Source organism: Ascidia mentula, chromosome 4 (assembly GCF_947561715.1).
Source record: "Ascidia mentula chromosome 4, kaAscMent1.1, whole genome shotgun sequence".
Classification (NCBI taxonomy): domain Eukaryota; kingdom Metazoa; phylum Chordata; class Ascidiacea; order Phlebobranchia; family Ascidiidae; genus Ascidia; species Ascidia mentula.
Genome location: NC_138569.1, coordinates 19138235 through 19150660, shown reverse-complemented (window position 1 = coordinate 19150660; position 12426 = coordinate 19138235). Strand labels below are relative to the sequence as shown.

The 12426-nt window shown below is 39.5% G+C and overlaps 2 protein-coding genes across 3 annotated transcripts; one reads left to right on the top strand and one right to left on the bottom strand.

Annotated features, from left to right (window-relative positions):
• The first annotated feature begins 285 nt into the window (after window positions 1–285).
• On the top strand, window positions 286–8394 carry LOC145899584 (uncharacterized). 2 transcript variants are annotated; one of them, XM_082988434.1, is made up of 28 exons: window positions 286–733; window positions 806–912; window positions 1098–1217; window positions 1576–1705; window positions 1855–1980; window positions 2055–2179; window positions 2483–2613; window positions 2708–2748; window positions 2917–3053; window positions 3278–3380; window positions 3468–3594; window positions 3770–3849; window positions 4066–4195; window positions 4403–4581; window positions 4964–5077; window positions 5139–5222; window positions 5425–5498; window positions 5737–5808; window positions 5994–6042; window positions 6104–6270; window positions 6498–6562; window positions 6732–6827; window positions 6914–6992; window positions 7048–7188; window positions 7279–7383; window positions 7468–7565; window positions 7639–7732; window positions 7786–8394. In XM_082988434.1, exons 1-28 carry the CDS (start codon window positions 529–531, stop codon window positions 7915–7917), a joined length of 3111 nt encoding a protein of 1036 aa, XP_082844560.1. In that variant the 5' UTR covers window positions 286–528; the 3' UTR covers window positions 7918–8394. The 2 variants fall into 2 exon arrangements, with proteins under 2 accessions (XP_082844560.1, XP_082844559.1); XM_082988433.1 differs by having other exon boundaries at window positions 2474–2613.
• Window positions 8395–9338: 944 nt separating this feature from the next.
• Window positions 9339–11730, bottom strand: LOC145899585 (homeobox protein ceh-34-like). The gene is made up of 4 exons (XM_082988435.1): window positions 11167–11730; window positions 10696–10839; window positions 10176–10339; window positions 9339–9858 (listed from the first exon to the last, which is right to left on the bottom strand). The coding sequence occupies exons 1-4, from the start codon at window positions 11665–11667 to the stop codon at window positions 9462–9464; spliced, it is 1206 nt and encodes a 401-aa protein (XP_082844561.1). The 5' UTR covers window positions 11668–11730; the 3' UTR covers window positions 9339–9461.
• Between the last annotated feature and the right edge of the window lie 696 nt (window positions 11731–12426).

Genomic DNA, 12426 nt, shown 5'->3' with positions numbered 1-12426 from the left:
GGCGACCAATCTTTGTCTTGCAAATAACAACAAAACTACAACAAAATAGAATTTTAATTGTGTTTTTTTAAGTGATTAAAGCATAAGTTTTTTTAGGCGTTTGAAAACAAAAACACAAAAAGGTTGAAAACACGTCACATTCCTCTAAGAATTTTTTTCTAGTTAAAATTTTGGTCACGCTTGAATAAAAACAGTGGTACTTTACCCGCAGGGGATTTCAGAAAACATACATTTTGTTTGTTGTGTATCAGGGCAAGTCATATTTATAATTACTGTATTTGAAAACTGTGGTCATTTGACCTCTTTGAAGTTCGATTGTGAAAACTCATGCTGATAGTTACATTGCTCTACGTTTCACTTCTCCGCCTTTGCTAGCACTTCTGACACATTTTCACGCCATTCACATTGTATCGCACAACGTGTGGTGTTTGTTATAAACTGCAACGAACGATTAATACCCCAGCACAAATTTCAGTTACATAAATAAACAAAAATCTAACTGATGTCCTAAAAGAAGGAGGAACCAGAATGGACATTGACAAATATCTGGAAGATCATTGCATTGGGTATAAGAAGACTGCAGATGGAAAGCATGCTACGGGAAGATTCCATGGATGTTCCAATATGTTTATGGAGGGATTAATGGGAGCAACAGGCTTGGTGTTTTTTAAATCTTCTGCCCACCACCGTGGTTCATCAAAAAGACTGAAGACAACCATGCCAACTGCAAGAAGTAACCACATTTTTTTTATAACAGACAGTGGCTGATAGCTTTAGTTTAGCTTTGTTAAATTTTTCTTTGTAGCTTTGAAGTTCTCCCATTCCAACAGTGTGGTCCCAATTCCATATACTGGTCATTTGTTTGAGATAATGAGTTTTGAAGTTTGGAAATGTGGATTTACATCACCAGAGGTAAATTGTTAGATGTTTGCCTATTGTGCTTTGGGTCAATCAAATCAGGGTTCTCAAATAGCAAACCTACTGACATGTGTTCTGGAAAACCAGTAGGGGAAAGCTCACTGCTGTGTTTTAGCTGTAAACAACTCACAAATAATAACTTTTTTTGGTTGTTGTATTACAACATGTTTGTTGTTCAGCTTTCATCAGATTACACAACTGATGAGGATGCTTTAAATTATTCTTTGGCTGAAAAAGGAATGAAAAGTAGAAAAAGAAAACATCCTAAAGTTGGTGCAAAGTGCAATGCAACTGTTATGGTGAATAGCTGTTATTTATCTCATGTAGTATTTATGCCTTATTGACAGTGGTGAGAAAACTGTGGCAATTTGGTACAACAGGTCTTGTATTTACATTTAAGAATAATAACTGTTGTCAGCATTTAATTGGCTTGGCATACTGCATGCACACTGGGGTTTCAATCAATAAGGCTTTTAAACAGGATCCAAAAATAATTATAAAGACCATGATAAACATTTGCAAACCTTTGTTAAAAAAACAAAATTTTTATAACCTTTTTATTTTATTCCAACAAAACTTTGTGCAAAACTAATATCTGTTAAAATCAACTTGGGATGTTAAACTTAACACCATCTTGTGAATTTCACCAATTTGCAGATACGCGTTCTTAAATTTTATGAACCGCCTGTATTTCCCCCCGACTCCAAGCCAAGTAAGAAAGAACAAGATCATGCAAAAGCTGCACACCTTGAAAACATCCAAACCAATGATGATCAGCCATACACAAGTATTGTAATATTTATTTTAAACTATTGTGAGGTTTATAAATGTAACTAATTTATATCAGTGTAATACTCATTTTTAAATCAAGCACCGTTGTAAATCAGTCCAATTTACATATGTTTTTTGAAAAGCATATTGTGTTGGTGGTTTCAGTTGTTTGCTACTGCCGATTTCCGTTGTCCATGAGCCACACAACGCACAGCCCAAGTGACCAGCCAATGACGAAAAACCGTCTGGATCCACGGATTGCAAACAAAATCAAACAAGTTGCTCTTGAAGGTGCGATTCTATCTATAATCAACATAACTGTAACATGAAAATAAAATTGCTGACCCTTGCATTGTGATTTGCAGGAATATATGATGTAAAAAGTGTCAGGAAGCTGATGAGAGATTTTGTTTATTCCACTTTGTTTGCGTCAGTGGACAAGCAAGAGTTGCCACAACTCAACAACACCAGATACTTTCCACACGACAATGTGAGTATTTGGTTTTGCTGTTTAAACCACTACCGGTGGACAAACACTTTGCTGCAATCACTTTACAAAGTATTATTTTTACATTTGTGGTCCGCATAATTACATCTTTACGAAAGTCCGAGCACATATTTGATCATGAATGGTTTATAAAAGTTATTATTATTGTTACATCCTGGTAAAATAGTGCATAGCTATCAAGCATTGCCAACAATGCCAACAGTCAAACATGGCTTCTGTATATTAATAACAGTATCAGTTGTGTTATATTCAAATGATGCTATATATATTTTTCAGACTATACAGAATCATATAATGAATGCTGTTGGGCCAAAAAAGGGCATTGTGGGTTACCAACACCCGTCAAAACTCCCACAGGAAAATACTGAGGCCGTCGTTCAGGAAGTAGTCAATTCTCCTGAAGATATGCAGATGCTGTGAGCATTTACTGTAACCAATGCAACTGTTTAGTGTTTCAAAAGTTGTCAGAGTCCATGGTACGTAATATTCACAACAAATTTCTTTCTGCAGGGATGGATGCTCTGGAGTTGGGTTGGTAGCACTTCATTTAGGTAAAAAACTATTTTGTTGAAAATATTGGATTTGTGACTGTGGCAAAATTAGTTGTGCCCAATTAATTTCTGTAATTTTTAATTGGAAAAATGCAAAATACTTTTATAAATTTTCCGCTTGTGTCACCTTCTCATACTTGCAAACTCTAAACTTCTTTCCACCACAAGGTGCTGGATACCATTCTCCTGAGAGGTGGCCAAGATACAAAGTACTCTGTGAGCAGGCGCTAACTGCTGCTGTGGAAATCTTAAAAAACAAGGGGACTGCTGGTGAGGCTGTGACATTGTCTGTTCAAATACTGGAGGTGAATAAAATAGTTTTTATGTGATTTTTATAAAAGTTTTGCAGTAAATTATAACCGTATGTACATATTCTTACCAACACCAAACATTGGAATTAATGGGAACCATTCTACGACTTTTGTAATGTTTAAAACATCTCAATTTGTTCATTGTGAAAGTTCAAAAAACACATAAATCCCAACTTTGAATTTGTTGAGATGTTAACGTTTTTAACACATTTTCTCAGAACAGTGAACTGACAAATGCCGGTTTCGGCTCAAACTTAACGGAAAGTGGGGATGTTGAATGTGACGCAAGTGTAATGGACACTTCCCACAGAAATTCAAAGGGTAGATCTTGTGAAAACTGAAATAAAACATAAATTTGCAAAAAAAACTTTAGTTAAAGTCATTATGGTCGGTATTTTGTTTTCGCAGCTGGGGAAGTGACGTTTGGTTCTGTTTCGTGCGTTGGTCGCATAAAAAATCCTGTCGAAGCTGCTTACATGATGTCACTTCAACAAGCTAAAAAGAGCAAACTCCTGCTTGGTCGAATTTTGCCCTGGTCAGTGTTAACAAGCTTTGCGTAAATCCTAAACAATAGCTGGATATAAATAAACATGGCACACCATAGACTTTTTATAATGAGGTACATTTATTTTGTTTAAAATAACTTGTGCTACACTTCGTAAGAATGTCACCGTGCGCACTTTGGTAAAGTAAAACTGTTTATTATTTAGTTCAATGAGTGGAACCGGGGCTGAGAAATGGGCAAAAGCTCATCACGTTGATATGTGCGAAGCTGACGACCTCGTGTCAGGTAAACGCTGATAACTCTGTGCTACGATAAGTCTATAGTTGTTAAATCACGTCATTGGTCGTAGTTTCGTTCTACCATTTTTGCCCTTTGATAGCGATTTCGGGGATTGTTTTTAATCACGAGACCAACCTTGCCCGGGAGGTGCAAACGAGAAAAATCTCAATACTGTGGATATTTGTGTTTTTTATGGGTTATTAACTGATCGCTGATTGGTAGAATCGGCTTACAAAACTTGGATGAAATATCAGCGAAGAATTGCTGAGCACATATTGCACAAACGATCACGTGATACAGACTCGTCGTCCGAAGAAGAAGAAGAACGTGAAACTCCATACAAGCAGCAAAGGTTGTAAATATTCAATCTTATATACGTAAAAAATGGCTCACATACAGTTTGATAGCAAGTAGGATATTTCTTGTCAAAATGAACCTAAAAAACTCGTTGAAGCGCGTTCTGTTTCGTTTGTGACTTAGAACTCCAGAATTGGTAACATGTTAGTTTCGCAATTTCTTTTTTTCTTGTATAAACTCTGACCACTTCCATTTGCCACAGACTGGACACCGTGGGTGCAGTTGCGTTAGATTTCTATGGAAGAGTGGCATCAGCGGCCTCTAGCGGCGGTTTGTTGATGAAGTTACCGGGAAGAGTTGGTCAAGCGGCTACGTTCGGTTGTGGTTGTTGGGCTCAAATGGGGAAAAAGGACGAACCGACCGTAGCAGTTGCATCTTCAGGTGACTTCAACTTCATTCGACACAACTTTTCTCTCCAGCAAATCACGTTTATTCGCCTTATTTTTCTTGTTCCTGTCGTTTAATCTTAAGCAAAGGAAGAAGGTAAATCCTGCAGTTAGTGCGGACAAAAATGTTGTGGTTTATTTTTTTTCGGATTATATGTGAAGACAGTAGCAGAGGTTCACATACTGAAAGACTCAATCACATTTTTCGATCAAACCGCGTTCTGTCCGTTTTCATAGCAATATAATGAACCCAATAGTGTCGAATTTATATGTTTACAACGACGAATGAAAACAATTTTGTTATAAATCTAAAAGTTTTCGTCTGTGTTGTGCCTTAAAACGTGCAACGACCAAATTTAACGTGTGGTGTGATATAGGCTGCGGTGAACAACTCGTTTACACGACCATAGCGAAAAAATGCGCGGAAAATCTGCGCCACTGCGACGAACCTTACCAAGCCGTGCAGGACACCTTGCTCAAGGATTTTTTAGGTAAGTACAATTGTGACGCTGGAACTTGGCCCAGAAACTAATTGTGCTTTTTTGCGAGCAGGTTCGTCGTTCCTCAGTCCTGAAGCAAACAGACAGGCTGGGTTGCTGACACTGCACTTATCGAAAGACGGCGAGCAAATATCGAGTGTGTACACTTTAACGAACGTGACACAAAAGTGTAAACCTTAATTCTGTGGCAAATTCTTATCACAATCTAATTTCTCTTGTTATTGTAAACACATTCTTTGTGGTCAATTGGTTGCTTTCAATTGTTTAGCACAAAAGTTAATTTGTTAAGGAAACAGCTGTGAAACTGTAATTCTAAACATTTTGAACCTCATTTTAAGCTGAGGTCGTCTGGGGACATACAACGAGCAGCATGCTGATTGGTCACATGTCGACACGTGACACTAAACCCGAGGTTTGTATTCAAGACAAGACTGGTCTTTGGCTCAAAAAAGAAAATAGCTGACTTTAATCCGAAACATCTTGTTTCAATTTTATTTATATTTCGATACATCGTTGTCGCCAGTAATATGACAATGCTTAATCGAGGGCTCGATTCAGCTAAAATTAAGCAACCAGTCTTAGCCAGATATTTCCATGTACGTATTTACTTCACCCACACTGGTTTGCGTTTAACTTACCGTTTGTTTCAGATCCTCGTGTCCAGACTTCCAGACGGTGCAGTTTCTGGTAAATCTGTGAGTGTCAGTGGAACATGGATTAAGGTTTGTAGAAAAAAATTGATATTTTTTGGGGTTCTTGTATGTCGTTATTCAGTTTATTGATGTGCTATTGTCATAAACCTCTTGCAATATATCCCATGTTGTGCGCCCGTCGTTTTTCTGGGATTTCTTTTACTTTATGAGTTATAGCTTATTTTGTTATTTTCTTTTTTTCTATTTTTCTACAGGTTTCGTCTGAATCAACTACCGACGCGAATGGCGAAGCAAAAGATTCCGGTAAAATTATCTGTTTAGTGTTTTATTGTAATTAAAAAAAAAATATTTTTTCTCTTTTCAGAAATAATCCCCCCCGATGACGTAACGTCCGGTCAGTTGGACGGAAATGACGACACAGCGTCGATCAAAATGGACGAATGTTTGTCGATCATGTGGATGAGCGAAACGTTGGGCGGTCTTTCGATGGATGAGTGCGGAGTAAATCTTTCCATTGAGTTCAACCGAAAGGTATAATACTGAAAGGAGATGATTTTTTTGTAAACTTAAACATCTTGGCTTTCCGAATACCTCTATGATGAAATAATACATTACAGGTTGTAGGATATTTTCTTTGGGAAACAATTCAACTCAGTCTACAGTAAACACTGCACAAAATTAAAATGTCTGGTCTTTTAATATGATGTCGAAGTTGGTGTTTATTAATTTGTTTTATAAACAAGCATGATTGTATTCAGGTCGACGTCGAATTTGAAAAGTTAATATCAAACCGATGGAGCGCCAGAGTGGAAAAGAACCCGAGGTTGCTGGTATTTTAAGATAGACGACGATATTCATTAAGCACCTAATTATGCAATTTTAATAATAAGTTGATGTTGTTATTCTTGCTAAACCCAAAACTTTGATGAACATTGCTACAATCAAACCATTTAACCTTTTCATTGACACAAGTGAAAATTGTCAATTTGCAGATTGTTCAACGGTTTGAAATTTCGAATCCATTCTGTAACAACCTACAAAGAGGGTCCAAAAAAGCTGGTTTTCAATCTAGGCCTCACCTGTTACAGGTATGTTGTTATAATCAATATCTATGAGAAAAATCAGGAAAGTTTTTGTTGCCTGGCTCTAAACACTGTACAATATTTTCTTGAAGAGATTATATGGAAACGAACTGGGCAAAAGAGGCCGACAGCTTGAAAGAAAAGGGACGCCAATCGGTTACCAAGTGCGAGGTACACTACGTCACCACCAAAGTAACCAACCTTTCCTTAATCAATAAAATTTTAGCAAGATTTCTTTTCCGATCCGCTGGGTGTCGCTGGCGTTGTGGTCACAAGCGACGAAAAAGTGATTCTGCAGCGACGCAACCACTGGGTGGCGGAGGGAGCCGGTGAGCTTGATGTTCCCGGGGGTCACCCCGAGCCAAAGGTAACAATTATTAATTGTTTTTTTTGTGAAACATAATTTTCTATACCTTGCACGGTTCTGGGTGATATATAATGAGTAAACTTTTCGTAGGAAGTTCAACCTGACGTCACGTTGTCCACTGACGTCAGTGTCATGAATGCACGTGACGTCACTGAAGAGGTGTTTTTGTCGCAGCTAAAAGAAGTTCGCGACGAGGTTGAAATTATATTCTGATTTTGATTCAACTTTTCTTACATAAACGAATGGTTAATTACTGGAAAGTTGTAATGTACTCGCCAGGTCAATGTTCCTCTGAAATTCCTCGAGCAGCCGAAACTTATTGGAATCGTGAGGAACGAGCTCAGCGCTGGAAGGCCGGTCGCCTATTACGTAATAAGGTCTGTTGTTATGTCAGACAGTAGAACTCGTTTTAAACTTTTTCAAGATTATCTTCGTTTCATTGGTCGCCAGGTGCTCGCTTTCGTCCAATCAGATTGAAGAGCTTTACAAAAAGGGCGGGGCGGAAAGTGACGAATCGACTCAATGTTTATTCCTTTCAGTGAAGGTAGGTTGACGATTTTATTCTCCCCTGGTATTTTAAAAAGTGTTGATTTTTAGGAAGTGATATATTTGGAACGGGACAACTCGGATTTGTGGAACCAGTTTTGTCCCAACGGCAAAGCCGCGATTACTCTTTTTTCGGTTTTACATCAGCGAGAACAGGGTCAGAGGCCATTCCAAATTACGTAGTTGAAATTGTGACAACAGTTTACCTTGCACACTTGCGAATCGACTATCGCAAGTTGGCGCTATGGAGCCCTTTACCCACAAACATTTTGATGCAAACGAAATATATCCGTCGCCGAACACATTGCGATATTCTGCAATACTGCGTGTGTTGTTGTGCGTAACGACAAGAAATGGGGGGATCGGCAGTAAGCCGGCTAATTGTCAGGTAGGGGAATAATAGTGATGGCCAGCAGTTGGTCTTCTCTGATGCGTCGAGTGTGGGCTACGTGGCAGTCACACAAATCGCCTGGCCTACTCATTACCGACTGTGAAAAAATAAAACACCAACAGGTCAAAGTGACATCCAAGTGTCCGCTTGTATCCGTTGAGCCGGTTTTGGTTCAAAAAGAGGATTTGTCTCTTTAAATATATTTAATCAAGGCAAATGTTCTTGTATTATGTATGGTATTGGAGAAAATGGATTTCATGACATAAATGGCCGACGCCGAACTGCTGCTTGCATTGTTTCATAATCTACCGGGTTCTTAGTCTTTGAAATATTCCATCAACATCTTTTGATTCAGGTGCAGTCGCAAACCAAGGCAACTTCTCTGCCATGAGCTCGTTTTGGAAGAAATAATGCCGAGCGATTGTTAGCAGTCGCAATTCTATACACGTTGTTATTGATCTCAACGAATATCAACCAATCCCTTATCTATATAATCTAAACCCTAGTGCAAGTGGTAGCAACCTGAGAGCTGTAATCCATACCCAATACGTAAACAAATCCCTCATTTCCAGCCAAATCCTCTTTGGCACTTCCCAAGGACATTGCAACATTTACACACACACGCATATCCGTTATTGATATCGATATATACGACTCAATACGATCCAGAATATCCCAAGACGGGCGAGGTTATTTCCTTGGCACGCGGTATTAGTGCGAATTAGCTGACTCTGTCAATCGATAGACCAACATATGCTTCCAGATTAACTGCAACCTTTCTGTATGTTTTTTTTGCGTGAGTGACATTAACAATGCACCTCTGTTTGTTGATTCCCACGTCGTATGAAGGGGAGGTTATTTGGATGTTTATGGTACCTCGTTATGTATGCGAAGGCTTTGGCCATCGAAGTTAAAACAAGGACAATTGGAAAAATAATGATTATGAGGGGTTGACGTCACACAAAGCATGTTGGTGAAAAAAAATTAAAGAGAAGGTGGGCCAAAAAAAAAGTTTCAGCAACAATGGTGGCGTTGTACGTTTGGAAACAGCTGTCGTCTGCGTTGAAGAATGAATATTGTTGAGTTTAAAGCAGTGTCTCTATAAGCGGCTGAGTAATGCCAACATTCTGTAAGGTGGCAATTTTAACTAAAGTGTCGGAAGGTTACCATTCGCTTCCCTGACAACCTTTAAATTTCCAAATGACGCCAAAACTCATGAAACCACTTTTGTAATAAAGAGTGACGCAACGACGACAAAAATAGCAAAGTGCAAAAATAAAAAATAACGAAAAGAAACGATTTTTTTACAAAAGTCACCAATTCCTTCGAGATGACGTCAGTTCGCAACGCAAGCGTTCTGCGCACCTTCAATGACGTCATTCTTAAATACAGCGTTATTGCAAGCTCCTGGAGAAGCTGGTGATGATGAGCGAGATTCGCTTCTGTTGGACTCCGGCGTTTTTGGTGACATCATGTTTGCCTTCGGGGATGTGGCGGCGTGGGGAATTCCCAGAAAGAAGGGGGGTTGAAATGCTCCTCTGTGTTGTGGGGGGGATTGGGCCCCGCTGACGGGAAATTTGTACGCTGAGAAGTTCAGAGGAAAGTTGGGAAACTTTCCGGAGGGCCAGAGCATTGATGACGTATCAGGGTAGTGACGTAACAAGTCGTAAGACGTAGGTGAGTTCGTTTTGGGCTGTTGTGGCTGTGGGCTTGCGGATTCACTCTGTATACGGCTGTTGAAAGAGACAGGTGTTAAGATAAGCATTATTGAACTGTTGTTAGTCACACCAGGGGTTTGAATGTGGAGCCAAATAAAGTATATTTTTCTATTCGAATAACCTTTGTTGAAAATAGCGTTCGAGTACTGTCTTAAATTAAAAACTAAAAATTGTCATGGGCTTGGACACTACAATTAAATAAAATAGACTAATATGCTACAGCCAAGATAAACAAAAAATGTGATAAGTACTTGGCAAATAAGTAAGGGCTCTTTATTACGAAAATATTTTTTAACTTCGAGTTTCACAAACAAATTCAGCGAGAAACCAACCTGTTTTTTGCCGCGGCCGCTCGATCTCGTTGCCGTCTGTTCTTGAACCAGTTTCCAACTTGTGTCGGGGTGAGACCGGTAGCGTGGGCAAGCTCACGTTTCTTTGTAGGGTTCGGGTAGGGGTCCTGCAAGTACCATTCTCTCAAAAGGCTTCTGGTTCGTTCCTATGAAAAGAAACCAAAAGAAATGTTTTACAAACAAAAGTCAACACAATATCTTTTATCGACAACCTCGTTTGTGGTATTCGTTTTTGTGATAAAAACATAAGGAACATTTTTATTTCAATTTTGTGTCTGGGAACACTAAGAAACGCAAAGTGTTTTAGGTAGTTTTGTTTCGCGTTTTGAAATTAAAAATATTATTGTGCGACACAAACACATTTTAAGATTTGCAATCGCTTAGTTCGCAAGTCGCTGCCTTTCTACTGCAATTATTGTTTTCTATTTTTCATAAATATCCAAGTTACGCGGATTTCCGTCTCCTTGCGCGTGAGATAATAATTTAATATTCCTGCATTTACCTTAAAGCAGTGAGTTTTTTGTTCTCCGTCCCAGATTGTCCTTGGAAGCGGAAACTTCTTGCGGATTCTGTATTTATCGACTGGTCCGAGAGGTCTTCCTCTTAACTTTTCCGCCTCTTGATAGTGAGCTTCCAACCACATTGCCTATTAAAAAATCGACGTTTTTAAATGGATTTCGTTTTATACTAAAACGAACTGTAAATTTATATGGGAAAAACTGTACTGTAAAAAATGCCTGGTAATTTTTGTAAAAAATAATGGTATTCATTGCAAGTTGTTATTTTGTTTCCTAAACATTGCCGTAAAACAAAATAGCAAACAAGATTACAAATACCAAACCTAGTTTTTGATTCTAAACGTTTTTTTTTAGAAAACAAAATTACGAATACGAGTTTCCTGCATTTAAAAACTCATATAACCTATTGTACAATAAGAATGCCCACCAAATTGCCAAACTCACACGAGACTCACCTGCAATTTTCCATGTGATTCCTTGTCGCTGAAGCGATGGTTCTCCAAAATGGCGTAAAGGTCGCGGTAATGGCCCTGATGGTAAGCGACGATGGCCCGGGCCCGAAGAACTGCCTCGTTGGTGTTTAGGACCTCCAGGACGCCGGGGGCCGCAGGTAGGGACCACAGGAATCTTGCCAATCTCTCAATGTCTCCGCTTTCCTGCAGACTTTCGCATACTGTGGCGATTTGGTTTGGGTTAAAGGTCAGCGCCGGTAGCGTAGGCGCCGCGCTCTGTTGCAGGAAATTTTGGTTGAGGAGGTTCCGGAGGGCCGCAGCCGCCGCCAAGATGTCAGGTCTGGGATTCGAACTGAGTATCCCGAGATTTGCCCGCATTTCTGGCACCGTGGTTGCGATGAACTTTGCGAGGCCTGATTCTGGTGACAAGGCCGACGCCGAACGATGAGATGCCATCGAACTGGTCGGAGAAATTCTCTGTTCTTCGCTTCTTCCAATCAACATTACGAATCTGCAACTGCGTTCGTGCTTTGAATCCGCCTTGAGGTCTGGAGTATCTCGAAGACTATCAACTGACGAATGATCGAGTATCGCCTTCTTGTAGCGACGAAATATGAGGCGAAAAACCTTTTTCCCTCCGCGCCCTCTCGCTCCTTGACCGCGTAATCCGCTGACGGCACCCGGTGAGTGCGCATGCGCGAGCAAACAGCAGCCATGATCCAAGAAAAAGCATCAGCGGCAAGTCTAATTATCTACCCCTTAATCCCGGCCAGATCAAACGCAGCAATTACTCGCACTCGTTGGAGTGGGTTGGATTTTTATGACGGTTTCGCTTTTGGATGAGATCCCGGATTATTTTCCACTGTATTGACATTGCGAGCTGCTTTACCTGACGCATGGGTGTCCTTGAAGAAATCACCGTTAGTTTTTCCAGATTTTCATTGTAATTGTAATTTCTTTTTTGGTTGGTTCATCCGACTTGTGGTTTTGAGATTTAAGTTAAAAATATGTGGCGTAACCCCTTGTTATTTAGTCTTCGTCATAATAAATTCACTAGGTACGAGCCAATATACATCTTGGTATCATTTCAGTGTCGGTGCATCTGTCGTAACTTGAAATTTCTTTTCTTCCCTTTCTGATATTCAACTTTCATTCAAACTGAAGGAATTAAAAAATTCTCACATTGCCATTGTGTTATTTTCAGCGGTAAAAAGGCGAACAGATTTATTTACTGAAACACGAAGCAAAGTCAATCGCGTGTAG